We start from the raw sequence: 19,547 nt of genomic DNA, 5'->3' as shown, positions 1-19,547 counted from the left end.
AGGGTATTTTTTAAACGTGGTTAACGTTTACATCAGTAAACTTTGAATAAAGCAAATTACCCATCAGAATGGAGGAGGGCCTCAGCCATGTAGCTGAGGCCCTAAGAGCAAAGATGGAGATCCCACGCCCCACCCTCTCACCGCCACCCACCTCCAGACATCAACTCTTCCTGGGTCTCCAGGCTGTTGGCCTGCCCTACAGATTGCAGACTTACCCCCCCACACACATTGTGTGAGCCAGTTCCAGAAAATAAACCACTCTCCATATACAGATACAGATGTATGGGTATAGATAGATACACATGATATGGATATAGCTACGGATACGGATATGGATACGGATACAAATACAGATACAGGTATAGATATAGATATAGCTGATATAGGTATCTCCTCTTGGTTCTGTTTCTCTGGAGAACCCTGGCTAATACAGGCTCCTGACACAGAAGTGGTACCAGATCAGGGTCCAGAGGTCTCTACAGGACACCTGGGGTGGAAGCCCCGTGAGGGGCTGACACCCGCATTTCTTAGGATGCCGTTCCCGGGATTCGAGGGTCCCCTCCCCCTTAGCCATCTCTCTCTGTGTTTTATGACTTATGAGAGGGAAAGCTTGGGGGGAGAGCATGAGCGGGTAGCAGCCTTGGAGACATGGGGCCAGCCTGGGAAGAGCAAACTCCAGAACCTCTGGCTGCAGCTGTCAGTGGACAAGACCAGTTGCTGGTGCAGGTGGCAGCAGCAGCCGTGTTCACCCTGCGGCCACCAGGTGGGTGGCAGTTAGACTTTGCAGACAGGAGTGCCCTGGGGGGCGCCTCCAAACCCAGGGCTTAGCTGGCAGCTGTGGTCAGACATCAGGTGTCTGGTAACCCACCAGGGGCAGATCTTGGAGCCAGGAGTGGTGGCTGGTGCTGATGGGGGGTGCAAGAAGGAGAGGCGGGCTAGAGGGTGTCCCCAGAGTGTCAGGGGTGGTCTGTGGCCCGGGGCCTGGGCTCCCGCTCGCTCCCTCCCACTCTCCTTCAGCAGCATGTGCTGTGGACCCCTTTACAGAGAAGGAAACTGAGGCACAGAGGCTGGAAGCGTCCTGCTCAAGGTTCCCAGCTATGAGACGGGCCTGGACTCAAGCCAGAGAGCTGGCACCTGTGCTAGCGTGTCAGAAGCCAGGAGCCCCCGTGAGGGGCGCCTCGTCCAGCACCCCTAACTCAGGCCCACGTGCTGCCCCGCACCACTGTCCAGACACACTTCCTGGGCCCTCCTCCAGCCCTACAAGTCCCCCACCCTGCCGCGCACGGGTTCTGTGCTTGGCCGCCCACGGCCACACCAGTCTGACCCTCAGCCTCCGCCAGAGCAGCGTGGGGGCTCCAGGTGACGCTCCATCTAAAGGGTTTAGGTGACTGAGCAACGTTTGAAGACCGCCAGTCCCGACGCAGGGCTCTGACGTGCAGGGCAGCTGCAGCATCTCTCCCCCACTCCACTGGCCACCTAGGGGCGCATAAACCTGTTGGAGGTGCCCTAGGGCCCCTCCAGCATGAGTGCGGGGTGGGTGTGGATGGCCCCTGGGGCCGAGCTCTGTGGACGGGGGCGAGCCTTGGGGCCTGGAGCAGATCACCACCACCATGAACCCCTCTCACAGATGCCTCTGATCTGGCTTCCCGGGGACATGCGATGGCAGGGGTGGGGCGTCCAGATGTCCCAGGGCCGCCTGGGCCCCACTGCAGTGCACGCACGTGTCTCAGCGCGTATGCCCCCTGAACTGATGAGGAAACTGCCTCACAGAGGGCCGACCTGCCCAGGGCCTGGACCACTCTGAGTGTTGTATTCGCAGGACACGTGGAGACTGTGAGCTGGGAAGTGTCCCTGCCACACTAAAGGATTCGGGGTGGGCTGTGGGCCAGGAAAAGGTCCCCTCTGAACATGCACACATCGTTTCTCAATTTAAAGTTGTCTGGACTCTAAAAGGCCCCTAGACTCAGCACTTTAAGAAGGAAACGCGCTTGAGGGTCTGGTCGTGATCCCAGGCCCAAGCTTGGCAGGAATCACGTGGGACAGACCTTCCCCCACCCAGGGTCAGCACAGGGGATGAGGCCAGGAGGCCGCTGTAACCTCTGGGGACAGCATGAATGTGGAGGGGCCTCCAGGGAGGGTACAGTGTCGAGGTGGCTCCGGAATGATCAGGAAGGTTCTGGAAAATGTGGTCCCAGGGCAAGGACCATGTCTTACTCCTCTCTGCTTCTGACTGAAAATGTGTGCATCGGAGGAGACCGCCTTTAGGCGTCCAGAGAAGACATCTTGGACGAGCCTGGCCGCCCTTGTGGGACACCCACGGCCGCTCCAGTGGCAGTGAACCCCCACCAGACAACAACTGGAGAGGGGCCGCTCGACAGCAGGTCTGGCCTGCCTGGTGGCCGCCACCATCCCCGGCTCACGGTGAAGGAGGACCCTCTCCAGCAGGATCCAGAAAGAGGAGATCAGAACATGTGGCTGGTCCGTCCTCCTCCCGTCGGAGGGCATGGACTCTGTGAGCCTGGAAATAAAGCTGAGGAGGGAATCCCCTGGGCCCGGTGGCCCCAGACCCCTTACGTCCAGGTGGGGCCCCCTGCGGCTACGTCACCCGCTTCGTCCCAGACACAGAGGCCAGCGTCCTCCTGGCTCCTCCCACACTGCCCTGGGGCGTCAGGTACCTGGGGCCACACTACAGACAAGCCGATCTGCAGAGAGCCTTCTCCTCATTCTGGAAAAAAAAAGACCCAGTCTGTAATCAGCCCGAGGTGAAGGGAGACAAACACTTTCTCTTTGTAGCCACTCCTTCCCGTTTTAAATCAAAGTTATTTATAAATCAGAAGCACTGATTGCTTTTCTCTCAGGAGCTTAGCGCCCTGGAAGGAGGGACCAGAACTCCTCTGGAGCTCACCGTGGGGCCACCTGTCAGGAAGGGTTAGGCTCAGGGTCTCTCCCTTGACGGTCCAAGCAGGTCTGGGGACTTCTTAGCTCCTGGGGCCCCTGCCAGGCGTGGCTCCCACCTGTGGGCTGCTCCTAGCCCAGGTGTCCAGGGGCACAACTGGATCTTCCTAATTCACAGCCTGGGCCCTGGGCCCACCTCCTGCCCCGTGCAGCCACCCCTCTCCCCACTCTGGCCTGAGCTAGGGGGCGCCCTGCTCAGCCTTCCTGTGGCAGGTGGGACATCCAAGTGGAGACCCAGAAGGTGCTAGAACTGGGAAAGGCAGGCCTGGGGAACAGTGTGGGCATTCCCTGCACGTGGCACACTCCTGTAGGGATGGTGAGAAAGGGAGGGGAGAGGCCAGGAGGAGACCCAGGGCAGCTTCTGCGGGGCGCAAGGGGGATGGGTTGGAGGAGGGCACAGAGGGGGAGGGATGGAGGGAGCCATAAAAGGCGCTGGGAGGGTAGCGGCCAGGCTTCAGTGGCCCACACACCCTAGACCAGAGGGGACAGGGAGAGGGGCAAGGCTAGCAGGGGCGGGATCTGGGGGGCAGAAGAGACCGCAGGGGCCTGTCCCTAGGGTCAGCTGCCAGCACTGGTGGTGTGCCCACAATCGTGGATCCCCTGGCACCCCTGTGTGTTTTAACCTGATGGGCACTTGGCTGAGGTGTGGGCTGGGGTCCTCTCGGAGAAGCCACCTCCTATTTCAAGGAGAAGCAAAGAGGAAGGCAGCGCCTATAACCCCTGCAGACCCGTACGGCAAGGTCTGGCCCCGTATTGCCCAGTGTTAGGAAACACTCCACATCCACAGCTGTAACAGCCTCTACGGAGCCATGAGCCTCGGGGGTGCAGTGGTTCAGGGGAAAGTCTCTCCTGCAAACACGGGGTGGCGTCAACACAGCCTCCACACACAGCCCGATGCTCACCCACTTGGGGCGTTACCTGTGGGTCCAGGTAAGGAGGGCAGGTAGACACGCCTATCTACACCGGCACCCTCTCAAAACCTGGCTAAAGTGACAGTTTTTAAGGTATAAACTGGCAGGCAACAAACACATGAAAGGATGCTCAACATCACCAATCATTAGAGAAATGCAAATCAAAACCACAATGAGGTGTCACCTCACACCAGTCAGAACGGGCGTCATTGGAAAATCTACAAACAATAAACGCTGGGGAGGGTGTGGAGAAGAGGGAACCCTCTTGCCCTGTTGGTGGGAATGTAAATTGATACAGCCACTATGGAGAACAGTATGGAGGTTCCTTAAAAAACTAAAAATAGAGCTACCATACGACCCAGCAATCCCACTTCTGGGCATATACCCTGAGAAACCATAATTCAAAAAGAGTCATGTACCACGATGTTCATTGCAGCTCTATTTACAATAGCCAGGACATGGAAGCAACCTAAGTGTCCATCGACAGATAAATGGATAAAGAAGATGTGGCACATTTATACAATGGGATATTACTCAGCCATAGAAAGAAACGAAATTGAGTTATTTGTAGTGAGGTGGATGGACCCGGAGACTGTCATACAGAGTGAAGTAAGTCAGAAAGAGAAAAACAAATACCGCATGCTAACACATATATATGGAATCAAAAAAATATATATGGTTCTGAAGAACCTAGGGGCAGGACAGGAATAAAGACGTAGACGTAGAGAATGGACTTGAAGACATGGAGAGGGGGAAGCGTAAGCTGGGACGAAGTGAGAGAGTGGCATGGATATATATATACTACCAAATGTAAAATAGATAGCTAGTGGGAAGCAGCCTCATAGCACAGGGAGATCAGCTTGGTGCTTTGTGACCACCTAGAGGGGTGGGATAGGGAGGGTGGGAGGGAGACTCAAGAGGGAGGAGATATGGGGATATATGTATATGTATAGCTGATTCACTTTGTTATACAGCAGCAACTAACACACCATTGTAAAGCAATTATATTCCAATAAAGATGTTTTTTAAAAAAAAGGTATAAACTGGCAGGAATGGGAAGATGGAAGAGGAGACAACAATGTGATTTAGAAGGCAGAAAAGACACAGATATGCAGTGCATGACTTAGCAGACCCCAAACCTGAATTATGGCCAGAGTGTGGGAAGCTCAGCACCAAGGCCGTCCACACCTCAGAACCCGGGTAACTGGCAGATTCAGGTGATGCTGGAGAAGGAAGGAAGGACCCGTAACAAAGATGGCTGGTGGCAAGTGTCTCTGAGAGCTGGGGAACGCTCCCCTCCCTGGGGATAAAGCCTTGAGTTTTATTCTCTGCAGGGGGTAAAAGAAGGGTCTGCAGGCTGGGAGAGGAGGCCTGGCTGTGGATGAGGTCCCCACACCAAAAATAAATCCTAAGAGAGCATATGCCAATGACACCGAGACCCTCCCCCAACCCTGGACCCCAGGAGGCTGGTGGCTGGGGCAGACCCTCCAAGCAGGAGGTGGGAGCGGCTTTTTGGGGGGTGAACAGCTAATGTCATCAGCAGACTGTGGGACCATGCAACCTTCTAGCATCACGGTGATACTGCATCTGCTTGAAACCAGAGGGGCTGCCGTGGTCCCTCTGCCCACAGCAACACCAGCAGGTAAATGCAGAGCCCCATTCAAGCCCAGGTCTGCTGACCCCACAGTGGGCAAAGCCTCAGAAGCGCAGGATATCATCGTGGGTGGAAGCCGAGAGATACTGAGGACCCAGAACCCCGAGGCCAGGCTGCCTAGTACCTCCCAGAATCCTGGAGCCGGAGAACAGTTTGGAAAACCTACAGGTCTTATAGGAGCAAAGTAGCCGCCTCAGTGCTGTGGTTCTTCAACGTCAGGGCCCTACACGCCAGCATCCGTGCCCGCGGTGCCCCCTCTCCTCCAATCCACCTGCCACATCCCGCACACGGCCTCTCTGAGAGGTCTTCCGAGATCCCACACTCCAGGGGCACGCCCTCGGCCCACCCGGCCAGCCATGGGCCTGAGCAGCCCTGAGGGCAAGGCTGAGTCCATCTCTGCTGGAGCCCAGGCCCAGGGCCAGTCCAGGGCTGGCTTGGAACTGACCTCTCCCCGGGCTCTCCTTTCGCTATGGCCCACCTGTCCCCCGACTATGCACAGAGGACTTCACCGAGATGCAGCTCGTGGAGGGAGCCTCCGGCCCGCCCCTGTCCCCACCCTCCACAGCCCCTCTGTCCCCCCACATCTGCACACTCACCTGCTCTTGAGGCTGACCTCTGGGGCCCTCTTCCCAGCCGTGTTGTCTTTGTGGTTCTTTGGACCAACCAGGTTCTGCAGGGCCCACAGGCAGAGCTTACCGCGACGAAGCCAGCTAGAGACCAGCATGGCAAGTGTGCCGGCACCCAACCGTCACCTCCACGGGCACCAGTGCTTCTCACGTTGCTGGAGCCCTTGGAAATCTGTGCTGAGGCCGTGCCGTGTGGCTCTGGGGAGAGGTTCTGGCTGAACTGGTGCCAGGTGGGGGGGGGGCGGTAAGTTGGGTCCCCCGAAGCGCAATGTTTCAGAGTCAGGAGGCTAAGAGGCCCGCTAAACCCTCGGCAGGGAGCGGGCGAAGCCCTGGGAGAGGGTGGGAGCAGGATGTCACACGTGGGACGGACGTGGCCCTTCGCCCGTTCTTCCGCAGTCCTGGCCTCTGCTCATCTCCTGCCAACTCTCATGCCTCCAGAATGCTGTCACCCCAGCATCTGCATGCTGACACAGATGAGTACCAACCCGGACCACTGGTCCCCTGTGCCCCCCAGGGAGCCCCTCCTCAAGGCTACACAGGTTCCATGCACTGCCACATGCTCTGGTCCCCACAGCCAGCAGCTGGAGTCCTCCAGACCCTCAACTGTCCAGCTGGGACAGGTCTTGGAAGTGAGGTCCAGAATTCCTAAGAATCTCCCTTCGTTCTCAAGTCGGGTGGGAGCTCCAGTTTGCCCTCAAGGGCCAGATTCCCAGTAACGTCAAAGTGTGTTGACAGTTTGGGTTGAATGTGACCAGAAGCCCCAAACCTAAGTCTTACCTGGGAGAGCCCCACCTGACACAAAAGGGTAAAACAGTGAGGAGCCACTACAGCCATCGCCGCCTTCAGGTATGGCTGAATCCAGGAGCTCTGTCTGCCTCCCCCTCCCACCTCCACCTTTCTCTCTCCCCCTCCCAGCTCTGCCTCCCTCCTAAATGTCCAAACTCCCTCCTCTGCAGAGATGGCTCCCTCCTGCAGCCAGGAGAGGTGGCCTGGGGCAGCTCCCATTTCACACCCCGAGTCTAGCAACCCCAGCAGGAAGACTTCTTCTGACCTTAAGAGAAAACTCTGATTTACACATGCAGGTCTGTGACTCAAACCTTGTGGGGGGAGGGCGGTTCCACAAAGGAGATGTGGGTTCCACGTGTAGTATCAAGGAGAGGCCTGAGATGGGAGAGCCCACCCACCACCCACTCCCCAGGAAGGTGACCCCAGAGCTCTCGGGACAGAGACGGCACCCTCACCAGACACAGCTCCCACTCACAGTCAGAGTGGACTTTTATTAGGAAATGACCCTGCAGACACACTGAGAAGAGCTGTGCTGTGGGTTCAACGTTTCCTGAGGAAGGAGAATCACAGTATCAGAGCTGTCAGAGGGACGGGAGCCTAGAGCGGGCAGCTGCTCAGGGCGGCCTGCGGCCAGCACCCCTCGCAGCGACAGGGCTCAGCCATCAAGGACCGGCACACAGACGCGACACAAGAAACACGCCAGAGCACACACATCTGCACTACGCTTAAATAAACAATAAATACAGAATTCCACCTGCTGTCGTCCGCGCCTGAAACAAAAGGAGCCAAAAGGGATGAAGAAAACCAAAAAGTCGTTCTTTCCATTGGACCGAGGGGGAAATATCCCCAAATTATCAAAATGCCTGTTACAAAATACTTTTTTAAAATTCCATTATTAAAAGAATAAATAACAAAATATATAAAAAATAACTCAGTTGCATTAAAATCATAACTAGAAGTTATAGCAAGATTTTTTGTGTGTGGCCTATCTCATAGTGAAATCGCTAATTTTGCTTTGATTTCATTTATTTCCCTCTCGTGTGTCCTGGTGTGGGGTCTAGGTAAAATAGTATAAAATTAATAAATAAAAATGTTAAATAAATAGCAAACGCTAACATAAGAGGTTGTGAATATAAATACTTACATTTTGACAAAATTAAATAATTTACAGAATAATTAAACTAACTACTTTCTTATTTCTTCCAGGAAGTGCAATTTCTCTACTTTTAAATACTAACTTGGAATCGCAGTCACACTTGATTTGGACTCTATTTACATGTTAGGAACATTGTGTTTTCAACACATTAAATCAAAATTTACCTTCTTTCGAATCTCGAATGGATCTAAAGAGAAGTGACACCTTGGTGGTCTCTAGTGAGGAATTTACCCCCTGACCTCGCTGACGCTGTCCCCACCTCGGTAAAGCTCAGCCATGACCCGGGTGATGGGCGGGTCACGGGCCATGTGGGCACACAGAGAGCCAGAGGCCCCGGCCTTGACCGCAACGTGGGTCTGAAGGCCGCAGCCTGGAGGGAGCCAAACCCTGAGCGCAGGGTCTGCAGGCCCGGCCGGGGGTGCTTCCACGTGGAGCTAGCGCCGTCTTTCAGGGGGTCCCGGGCCAGCTTCCTCGAGGCCTACTCCTAACCTACCCTCTGGAACGCTGCTCTCGTCCACCCTTAACATACAAACTGAATTAAAGGACAACAGGAGACACACTCGCCACGCGGCCTCACCGCGCAGGCGCACTGGCCGCTCCAGGCCGACTCGTCACACGCACCACCGCCCGGCCGGGCTGCCCTCTCGGCCTTGACAGACGAAGGAGTACTGAGGTTGCAGCTCCAAAACTTCCCTGAGAACCTTGTCCTTGAGTTTCCCCTGGAGACGTCGAGCTTTCAGAAGCAAAAATAAATCACTTTGTAACACTTCACGCCCCGCACTCGTGTGGAGAGGTCAAGGCCTCTGGCCCGGCGAGCGCATCGCATCGAGGGAGACGCGCATTTCCAGGCACCCCTCTGGGTAAACCCCCCGAGGCCGCCCTGGGCTGCCAACTAGAAGTCACTGTGAGTTGGGAATCTCCACTGGGAGGGCAGGGCAAGGGAGGTAAAAGATGGAGGCAGGTTGGGGTACCCCAGGTGCCCCGGCTCAGCACGATGGCCCCTCGGATGAGGAGGGCTACACCTGGATGCCCCTCACGGCCTGCTTGATGCTCTCGAGTAGGTCCTTGTTCTCGGGGTCCTGGTAGCACTCCTGGTTGGAGTACATGTCGGTGAGCGTGCTTACGTAGGCATCAAAATTCTGTTCGCATATTGGCTCCTAGAGAACAGAACCAGTTTAGCGAGGCCCACCCGTGCAGGGGGCCCCAGGGTTTCCAGAAGCCAGGGAAATCGATGGGGGAAGTCTCGGACCCACATGCCCACGCCACCAGAGACAAGCCCACGGACCCACCACGGGCAGCACTCGGGCTGAGACAACCACGGCACGGGCTGCTCGGGACGCTACAGCCACCGTGGCCAGCGGTCTGCCCAGGCAGAACCCCCAGGTCGGGGCCCTTCCAGCAAGGCCCCAGAGGCAGAGGGGTGCCCGCCCTCCCAAGAGCCCCAGGACGTGGCTGCCAGCTCAGCTGTGGCGGCCGCAGGGCCGCTACTTACCATGTGCGGAAGGCGGATGTTGGCAAGACTTTGGATGAGGGCTTGGCTCAGGCCGGACAGCTCCAGAAACAGGGCCTCGTTCTGCTCCTCTATGAGCTTGTTCTCCTGCTCGATGTTCTTCAGGCTCTTCTCCATGGACGAGATCTGCGCCAGACAGAGACGGGGGCTGCCTTCTGACGCATCCCCCGGGGAGCACGCGGGGCAGGCCCGCCGGGCCACGCCACACGTCCCTCTGCGAGAGGGCGAAGAGGCAGGGGCCCTGCCACAAGTGAGGGCTGGCAGCACCCCGGTCCCTGGGCGGAGGAGGGGATGCAGTGACCGAGCCAGGGCGGGGGTGCCGCGGCTTTACGTGCCCCATCTGTCCTACGGGGTGGAGAGGAGCACAGACTGAGGCACCTGGGCTCCAGTCCCAGCCTGCTACTAGCTTCCTGTTCTTCCTCTCTGGCAGGGACACTGTACACACCTTGTGGGAAGTCCGCCTGCCTTTGGGTTTCCCCCACCAGAAGGACCAGCCAAGTGCCTTATTAAAGCTGTGAAGGCAAGCAAAGCAGGCCGCTGCAGCTCTCTGCAACTCACGGCTGAGTGGAACCAGCCGATGATCCCTCCAGCACACCAGAGAGCATCCTGGGGTTTCTGGCACAAACACTTCTCCTCCTCTGGACCCAGCAGGGCACCAGGAGGGAGGCTGGAAGTTCTCCCGGGGGCTCTAAGGGTTGCACGTGGACAGCAGAGGACGGTGATGACAGGGCTGATGGCCACGGGCAGTCTCGCCTGCTCTAGGTGCCACAGGCACCACGTGAGTCTCAGGGTGAGCAGAACCCTGTGCAGAGGGTCACCACCCTGTGGGGAAGGGGCCGAGAAGCCCACCCCGGGGCCGGGCCCAGAGGAGGCACGCTTGGGAGGGCAGCCCCCGGCCTCACTGCATCTGAAAGGAGCCTCAGGGCAGAGGCAAGCTCGCGCAGCGTGTATGACACACCGAGCCATCGCTCAGGTGCAAGACGGTGGGCCGCCTCTTAGGAGGCCGTGGTTCTGTGCCCTGCGGCTGAAGAGCGTCACTCTCTCAGCACCTAGTGGCAAGCCTTTGGCTTTAAAAGTTTTGTGTAGAGCTCTGGAGCCTGCCTCCTCTGCCTGAGCCCTCCTGCGGAGCACACAACGCAAAACTCCCTGGACGGGAAAGGGGACTCCAAGTCCTTCCAAAAGGACGCTAGTGAATAATCTGTCTATAAATAGGTGGGCATTGGCAAATAAAGAGAAATCAGAGGTGCTTCCCAAGGGTGTTGACACTGGGAGATCCCTTGGAATTTGAGAAGGAAAGGAGCAGGGAGGTATGGGGGGAACAGCCACCCAGTGGGGTGTCTCGGTCCCCAGAGACAGCCCCTGCACCCCTTCTCTGCTTCCACTGCCCGTGAACGTGGAGAAGATGCTGCACAGCAGGACAAAAATCCCTCCTGATCCTCATGAGCTGATGCTATTTTTACACCAGCTTCTGGGTAACAGGAGGTCAGCGTAAAAGCCCGTCTGCCAGGGGAAGGAGGGGCGGCACAGGTCACGTGGACTCCAACATCTCACACTTCCCACCCATCCCCTCTGCCCTCCAGTTCCGCAGGGCCAGGTCACCTCCTCGTCCTTGGGGACATGGCTGTGTGCGGCCTCCCCTTCTGTGCCCCTAGCTCCGCTCCGGCCCCCACTCAGCAGCCAAGGGGAGGGCATGGTCTTCTTTTCAAAATAGACCATCACCGCTCTTTGTGGGTTTTTGTTCTTTTTCTGCTGGTTGCAAATGTTCGTTTTGGGGAAATCGGAGAGAGAGGGTGCAGACACCTAAAGTGAGGTGTAGCCCTGCCCCTCAGCACAGCAGTTCTTTCTGGGTCAGACACTGTGCTAATCGCTTTCCTCGTAGAAGTGCATTCACCTTACAACAAATGAATGCAGTAGATTCTCTTATTATCTCCACTCTACCTGGGAGGACATCAGGGTACGGATCAGACAAGAGGTTCACAAGGTCACTGAGCCGGGCTGTGGCAGTGCTGGGCTGGAACCCAGCTCCAGCCGGGCTCTGAGGACCCACACTGCGGTCCTGCTCCTACTGACCGACGGGACCGACAGCCGCCGGCACCTCAGGACCCCTGACACTGCTGGGCGGAGCACGCGCGGAGCAGAACCGTGACGAGGGGCTGGGCTCCCCTCACACTGCCCAGAAGAGGAGGCCGAGGATGGGACGGACATCCTCGGGGTGGGGGGGCGGGGCGGGGGGGCGGGGCAGGGAGGCAGCACCACCCACCTGGGACTGCAGCTGCACCATGGCGGCCTCCATCTCGGAGTTGGACTCGTTCAGGTCGCGAATCTCCTGGTTCAGCTGCTTGATCTCCTCGTCGTTGTCCAGCACTGCCCCGGAGAGAAACCTCAGTCGCGGCTCCCGCAAGCGGGGGTCAGCCGAGGCCTGATTTCTAGACGGACCCAGGGACCCCCTTCCCAAGCAGAAGCCCTGGCTCATGGCCCACATCTCAGGCTGGGAAAGGTGGCCTTCAGGACTAGTAGACGTGTGTCAGCTGTTTGCCTCCTGGCCCTGGGTCTTTGTGGGGAAATAGACGCCTCTTGGCAAGGTGTTAATTGCTGAGATAAAAATGGAAGTTTTTCCAGATGGTGCTGATTTCCTCAGCTTCCCTCTTCATTGAGCCTGAGTGAGTTCACAGGGCCACACTATGGCTTCCATCGCTGCCAGCAGGACTCACCAACCCCCAGGTTAGAGCCGTAATGGCCACGCGAGGGCACAGGGCAGCCAGAGGCTCTGAGCCGAGGTCAGGAGGACCAGCGGCTCAGCTCAAGAGCTCGGTCCCCACCGCGACTCACTCCAGGGCGGCTTTGCTTCCCAACCCACTTCTCGCCAGTGCCACCCGCCCACTCTGGCTGCAAAGGCCACATGCAGGGGTTGCAGGAGGGCAGCCTTACCATCACTCGTCTTGAATTTCGTGCCAAGAAGCTCATCCCCTGAGACTTTTCCCTTCTTTCCAGCAAAGGTCGCTCTGGGACAGCCAGACAAGCTGGAAGCAAAGGTCACACATGAAAAGCCAGTCCAAGCTCACGCACCACGGGCCAGTCTGAGGTCACATGTCACAGTGAGAGCTGGCGGCCTGGTGGGATCCTGTTTGGAGTGTTGTCGCTCATCCCCGGTGCCCCTCGCTCCCGACTCCAGCCTCCAGGCTCCCTCAATCCTCAGCAGCCCAGGCCATTCCCAGCTCAAGCCACTGCCCTGAAGTCTTGTCCCTCGGACGGCTCGGGACAAGCGCCACACCACCAGGACTTCCTACCCCCTCCCTGCTGCTATCTCCCCCCAGTGTGTACCATCCTTCACCAAACTAGGTATTTAACTTATGTGCTGGTTTGCAGGGAGGGCTGGTTGTCCTCTCGTTCTCCAGAGACCACCTATCTCCAGAGACTGATATTTGATGGACTTCCAGTAATGGCTTGTGGAATGAATGGGCTACCAGTTTGGGTCTGTCTTTTTCCTCGAGAAACTACCATGTACACCTGAGCCCGGCCTGGCCCTCCCCGGGAGCCTCGCCCACAGCCCCGCAGCTGGGGCCCTCCTGGGTGACGGAGGGGCAGGGAGGCTGGGACAGTCACCTCCTGTGGGTGAGGAAGCTCCCGTTGGCGTGGCCGGAGCCGTCGCAGCCTGGGGTGGGGCAGGTGGGCCCCTCGTTCTTCAGGGGCTTCCAGGAGGCGGATGAGCCATTGAGGGAGCCCTCTTTCTGCCTTCGGGCGGCCAGAGGGCAGCCCGACGCACTTCTGTGAGAGGCGTATTTGCCGCTGATGTGACCAAGCCCCACGCAGCCTGGAACTGGGCACCTGGGCACAAAGAGGTCAGAGGTGAGCCCCAGGCGCCGGAGCCCAGAGACCCCCCAGGCCAGACCCTAAGACACGCCGGGGTGTCCTGGATGGACTCCAGGCCTTGGAGCAAGAGAAGGACAGAAAGCACAGAAGGACCTGGGCCTCCCCAGCGTAGGGCTCGTGTTCCCCCTCCAGCCTTGGCCTCGCACCCCCTGCACAGCGGGGGGGTCAGCAGCCACCTTCTCACCCCGTCCCTCAGCAGCAGTGACCCCTGGGGCCTGGGGCTGGCTCTTGGTGGCCTCCGGGTCCACAGCTGGACCTTGTGGCCAGCATCATTTCTGTATCACCCCAGAGGCCACTTGCTGGGAGCCTGCCCTGAGCACTAGCCGTTTGTCACCGCTTTCTACGTGCCACAGACCCAGCAAGCACAGAGGACCCAGTTCACAGAGAGCTCGCTGGGGTGCAGACAGGTCAGAGGCAGGAAGCCCCTGGCAGGTGGCAGGGCTGGGGGACAGCGTGCTGCCTCGTGGCCCGCACACTCGCACTCATCTCACAGGCGGCTTCCTCAGCCGGGCCCATCCTCACACGTCCCCTGTCTCGGCTCTCACTCCTTTCTTACTCATCCCAGCCACGTGGGCCCTAATGTGGGCTGTCCACCGAGCCGGCCCAAGGTCACCTCCGCCGCCGATCCAGAGCGGAGTCACGGCCAGGGGCCCCTGCAGGGGACTTGGGGAGGTTCCCTTCTATGCCCACTCCCAACTGTGGGGTCCCAGGGGGACCACTGGGCCCGGCCCTCTGAGGTACCTGTGAGGTACCTGACGTTACAAGATCAAAAGGCCAAGTGAGAGGCAGCTCTTCAAGTCACCACACACAGTTGAATCTAAGCGCTTTATCCCCCCTCTCTTTGCAAAACCCTTGCCTTCTCCTCAGGAGGGACTGCTGGCGTTTCCCGGAATTGCCTTCATGGTGAGTGCTTCAGATACGTCAACAATAACACTGCTGGTCTTTCCCTCCACACCCCAGTCCAAGTCTTCAGAGCTGTCAGGTGACCTCGCGTTAAGACGTGTGGCAAACCCAGGGGCCCCCGGCCAGAGGTACATCTCTTCGGTCAGGTGCCAGGGCGGCCGGGGGCAGCCGAGGCCTCTCCACGGGCGATGGATATGCAGCTCCCGACCCGCCACGCTGGAACCTCCATAGACTTTCCTTCTTTTTTTTTATTGGGGTACAGCTGTTTTACAATGTTGTGTTAGTTTCTACTGTACGGCGAGCGAAGTGGAGTTCCCTGTGCTATAGAGCAGGTTCCCGTTAGTTACCTATTTTACACGTATTAGCGCGTATGTGTCAATCCCAGTCTCCCAAGACATCCCACCCGCCACCTCCACAGACTGTCTAGGTCAGTCATTCAGTCGTGGCCAAAGGGATTTACTGCAACGTGCTGACCGACTCAAACGCTGCAGACACGAGACGCCCAAGAGGGAGCTCTTCCTCTACGGGTCCCTCCGCAGCCGCGCCAGTGCCTGCCGACCAAGTCACGCCACGCAGCAGGGCCTGGCGCACCGATGGAGGTTTCTGCGGCCACCTGCCCTCGTCTAAGATGCTCGTCAGTTATAAATACGGTTAGTCTATGGCTAGGGAGGAGACCCTATAAAACGGAGGTGCTAAGTGGGCGGCCCCCTCTCCTTGCCACGGAGCCATTAGAAACTTCATCCATCCTGTAAATGCTGAACTGTTTCTGCAAGTCACATTCTCCACTTGGCTGCGAAATCTTGTTGTTTGTTTTTAAAGCAAAGTTGACAGCACATCAGGAAGAGGAAAACCATTCTTCCCCGTTAACTTGAAAAACGCTGATCTTGACTTTAATCATTTGCAAGTGCAGCACAATTCACTGCTCATCCCTACCAGCAGGACCCTGGCTAAACCCATCACAGCAACGCGTCTGTATGATCACAGGCAAATTCCTAGGTTCTCAGAAGAAAAAATATTCTTTGTCCACCCTCTCATTTAGTAGGCAGCATTCACAATACCAACAACCATGTATTTTGCATTTTTGATTTAGCATTCATTACAGTTTTACTGTATAAATTAAATAAACAAGCCACTGCCTTATTACAGCAAACAGCCGGTGGGGCTGTCCCCTTTGAAGGGCATAATGCTGGTCAATTAGGCCCCTCCTCTGTGGCCAAGCAGATGTTTGGGCGCAGCTGGGATGAGCTCCCAGGAGGAGCAACGGAACCTCGGGCCAGCTTGATCCCCTCTACAGAGGTGAGTGTCCAGCTGTTCCTGGTCCACAGGGAACACAGTCAGGGCAGACCTGCTTCCCGTGGAACTGCGTGCCCTGCCCCAGCCAAGCCCCCCGAGTTCCTGGGCCCAGGGCAGACCTGCTTCCCGTGGAACTGCGTGCCCTGCCCCAGCCAAGCCCCCCGAGTTCCTGGGCCCAGGGCAGACCTGCTTCCCGTGGAACTGCGTGCCCTGCCCCAGCCAAGCCCCCCGAGTTCCTGGGCCCAGGGCAGACCTGCTTCCCATGGAACTGCGTGCCCTGCCCCAGCCAAGCCCCCCGAGTTCCTGGGCCCAGGGCAGACCTGCTTCCCGTGGAACTGCGTGCCCTGCCCCAGCTGAGCCCCCCGAGTTCCTGGGCCACCAGGCAGCCAGACCCATTCTCTTCCAGTCCTCACCCGCCTGGGGGCACCCACTGCCTGCTCTACCCGGTGTCAGCTCTGAAAGTCCTGGGCAAATTGGGTGGTGGGTCACCCTGTTTGCACCTGTGGCACAGCCCTACCCCCACCTGCAAGTGGGGAGCTCGGGGGGTCCCTCCTGGAAGGATCAGTTTTCAGCGATACCAGCCCCCACCAGGCGAGTCGGGGTCTGGGTCAGGGTTCATGACATGTCAGGCTCCCCCAGTGAGAAGGTCAGTAGAGGGTTTCAGGCACTCCAGTCACTTAAGGCCCAGGATGTCCTCTCTCCTCCCCACAGGTCTGTTGAGGTCCCAGTTCAAGGTGACCCTCCCAGGCCCCCTCACTGCACGTCAGCTCCCTCCAGAGGTGTGGGCGCGCGCACGCGTGACCCAAAGCCTTGCTGTCTTTCCAGCCGCTCTCTCCCCCTTGACTCTTGCAGCTGACCTTTCCCACCAGGCCGGGAGCCGTGCAGACCGCAATGCCCGTGAGTGCCTGGGGTTGCCAGGCCCTGAGGTCCATGCCCAGGTGCCCAGGTGCGCGGGCAGCAGGGCACTCTGCCTCTCCCGGCCCGTCAAACACCGCAAACCTGAGAGGCCCAGACAGGAGCCAGCGCCCACATGTGCCCCCCACACAATGCACACGGCTCCCGCCTGCAAGGGCGTCCCCGTGCACGGTATGAGCACGTCTGTAAAAATGGGCATTGTTAATGGGCTATGTTAATGCAAACAGAATCTAGAAGGAGCTTTTAAAATTATAAAATACAGGGAAACCCCAAATCTGCACAGCAGCCAAGCGGCCAGCAGGGCCTAGACTCACTTCATCAGCTCAGGGTCTTCCTTGTCATCCTTCGTGGGTGTAGCCTTGGCTCCACTTTTCTTGGCACGAGGGCAGCCTGACAAGCTGGTTTTGAAAGAGGAAACAATGCCACCGTGGTCCAAGGACAGCAAAATCTCACACCCCCCGCCTCACCCCTCCCCTTAAGCTCTGTGACAGCAGCCCCGGCGGGTCCCGGCAGCAGGGCCACACGCAGGAAGCGGCACCGTGAGCCCCCAGCTCTGGTCAGAGGGCGCCCTGATCGGGCTCTGGGAACACTGGCGGTTCCGATGAAAGGGACGAAACCGTCTCTGGACGCAGCAACGTTAATGTCTTACTCGGAGCCTGGAACTTCGTCTGAGGAGGAAACCGCCCCCACCCGCTCCGGCCTGGCACCCGGGGCACGGCAGGCTCACCTCCGGTGCGATGCGTAGTTCCCCGTTATGTGGCCGGAGCCGTCGCAGCCGGGTGTGGGGCACCTGCGGAGGAGAGCGGAGCTGGGACCAGAGCCGCGGAAGTCACTTGGCCACAGAAGATGCCTTTGTACTCAGCCCCCTACAAGTCCACCCACTAAGGTCTCACACACGGCCACGTGTGTCCCGGCCGGCCTGCTGCCACGACCTCCGGGCCTCAGAGCTTGGCCACCCACTCTCCCCAAGGGGGCCCAGGAGGGCGGAGAGGAGAGCACGTTTCCACTGCGGGATGATGGGCTCCTGACTCAGCCTCCTGCAGAGGACTAGGCTGGACTAGAAGGTTCCAGAACACATGTGGGCCTTTAAACAAGCACTCAGGATGCAAAGCTCACATCTAGGACCGGTTCCTCCTCCGTGAGCTTGCTGGAGGAAGACGGCCTATTCTCACCGAGGGCCGCCACCGTCGTGAGCACGAGCAGACAGCACTGAGCACCCGAGGCGCGCCACCCCCAGCAGTGGCGACGTCGGGGCGTGAGTCGTACTGGGTGAGCACCGAGTCCACACGGACGCAGGCTTTCGAGGGGTGGCTGGCACCAGCCGAGGGGAGGGAGGGGAGGAACAAAACACAAAAGCCCGGCTGCATACACCCAAAAGGTTTGATGAACGCATCACGTAGAAGGTAAAAATTCCCCTCTGATGCACCAGCTTGGGTTTTCTTATTTTCTCCCTGCGTGTCCACTGGAGAAAAATGAATCCGTTCCCGCCGGTGTCAGTGGGGAGAGCACCCGATCCTGCAGGTGGGTCCTCAGGAGGCCTCCTCCGGGGTGGATCTGCCGCCTGCGCCGTGCCCCTCGTGAGGGCGTGGTTTCGTCCTGTGGGCCCCGGCAGGACCTTGGTGCTTGCATCTGGAGAGCCCGGCACTCACTGGGTGCTTATCTGCCATTCCTGGCTTCATCCTCACACGGAGAGAGAACTGTGGAGCCAAGGCCATTCCTCAGCTCAAACGTGGACCCAGAAGGACACAGGGCCGAGCGCCAGCCGGGCAGGACACGGGTGGCCCGTCAATCAACAGAGGGGTCCCTTGCGCCCAGGCTCCGGCAGCGTCCAAGGCCCTTCCTTTGCATCCTCCTCCCAGACGTCAGCGGGCGACACTGCCCGCCCACCTCAGGCTGGCGTGGCGACACGAGGGGCGAGATGCCCAGGAGCCTCCTTCCTGGCCCCTCGGACTTTCTTGGGGCCCCCTCTTCACCCCTGCCCCAAGTGCCACACATCAGCGCCTCCCTGGCCTGGCAGCGGCCAACGGGTCACTCTCCCTCCTGTCGGGCTTTGGGGTAACTCAGGCCCCACTGAGGCTGGGACGCCTCCCGCCCGTCACGTGTGGTCGCATTCCAACCCCCACATCTGGGGCAAAGAGGCTTTTGTGTTTCAAAGGAAACCACCCACCACCTCTGTCCAGGTAAGCGTCACCCTTTCAAATGAGCCCCAGCTGCGGGGACCTCCCGCTCGGACACTGCGTCTCTGTGTGGCCCGCGGTCCCAGGGCGGCAGCTGCTCAGAAAGGCCCTCTGGGCCGCACTGAGGGCACCAGGGTGTCCCTCGCATGGCTCTCTGCGCTGAGGCCCAGGCCTTGTGACACCCTCTGGAAGGACAGAGCTTCTCCTTCCTGCTCCTTCGCAGCTGCGGAACACACAAGCTCGGCGCTGCAGGCAGTGGCCAGGACGGCGGGTCCACAGCAGTCCCAGGCCTCTGTGGCCATAAGCACAGCTCTGGTCTGTGGGTGACACGCCTGCGCGCTGCAGCCTCCGGCGGTGCCTGTGAGTGGGTCTCAGGTCTGGGGGAGGCGACTCGGCGAGGACACGCACGTTGGGGCACTCCTGCTCCAGGAAGGCGGGGCGGCCCCGCGCTGCTCGCCGGCCTGATGTAACGGCTTTTCCCCAAGAGTCATGTCCAAGCGAGGATGACGTCACCCGGCTGGAGAAGCAGGTGTCTGCACTGGGCGCCGTAGCATCGGCTACTCTTGTGGCCCTGGGTAACCCCAGGGCCGGCTTCAGGAACCCTCGCCCCTTCTGTTCTGAGTGCGCTGTCTGGGCAAGACGGGGGGTCCATGCAGCTTGGCGCACACCAGACGTCACCCCACCCCCAGCCCTGTCCCGTGGCCGGGGCGGCGTGGCGGGGGGCTGTCCCCCAGCCTGTGCCGCGCTCCCCCATCACGCCCTTGCAGGTCGCGTGGCTGCACTCTGAGCGC

General features: G+C 58.8%; 1 protein-coding gene across 10 annotated transcripts in view; it reads right to left on the bottom strand.

Moving 5' to 3' along the window:
- Positions 1-7,403: 7,403 nt before the first annotated feature.
- MYT1 (myelin transcription factor 1) overlaps positions 7,404-19,547 on the bottom strand; it is a 65,494-nt gene continuing 53,350 nt past the window's right edge. For 9 of the 10 annotated variants that reach the window (XM_007185173.2, XM_007185166.2, XM_007185168.3 and 6 more), the window contains 7 exons: positions 17,307-17,369; positions 16,894-16,977; positions 13,202-13,423; positions 12,527-12,618; positions 11,859-11,962; positions 9,581-9,724; positions 7,404-9,245 (listed from right to left, as the gene is read on the bottom strand). In XM_007185173.2, the coding sequence (XP_007185235.2) occupies positions 9,105-9,245; positions 9,581-9,724; positions 11,859-11,962; positions 12,527-12,618; positions 13,202-13,423; positions 16,894-16,977; positions 17,307-17,369 (850 nt within the window). In that variant the 3' untranslated portion in view covers positions 7,404-9,104. The remainder of the gene's footprint in view (positions 9,246-9,580; positions 9,725-11,858; positions 11,963-12,526; positions 12,619-13,201; positions 13,424-16,893; positions 16,978-17,306; positions 17,370-19,547) is intronic. The other variant, XM_007185170.2, reaches the window with a different exon arrangement.

Source organism: Balaenoptera acutorostrata, chromosome 15 (assembly GCF_949987535.1).
Source record: "Balaenoptera acutorostrata chromosome 15, mBalAcu1.1, whole genome shotgun sequence".
In the NCBI taxonomy this organism is placed as follows: Eukaryota; Metazoa; Chordata; class Mammalia; order Artiodactyla; family Balaenopteridae; genus Balaenoptera; species Balaenoptera acutorostrata.
This window is presented reverse-complemented; position numbering and strand designations above follow the sequence as displayed.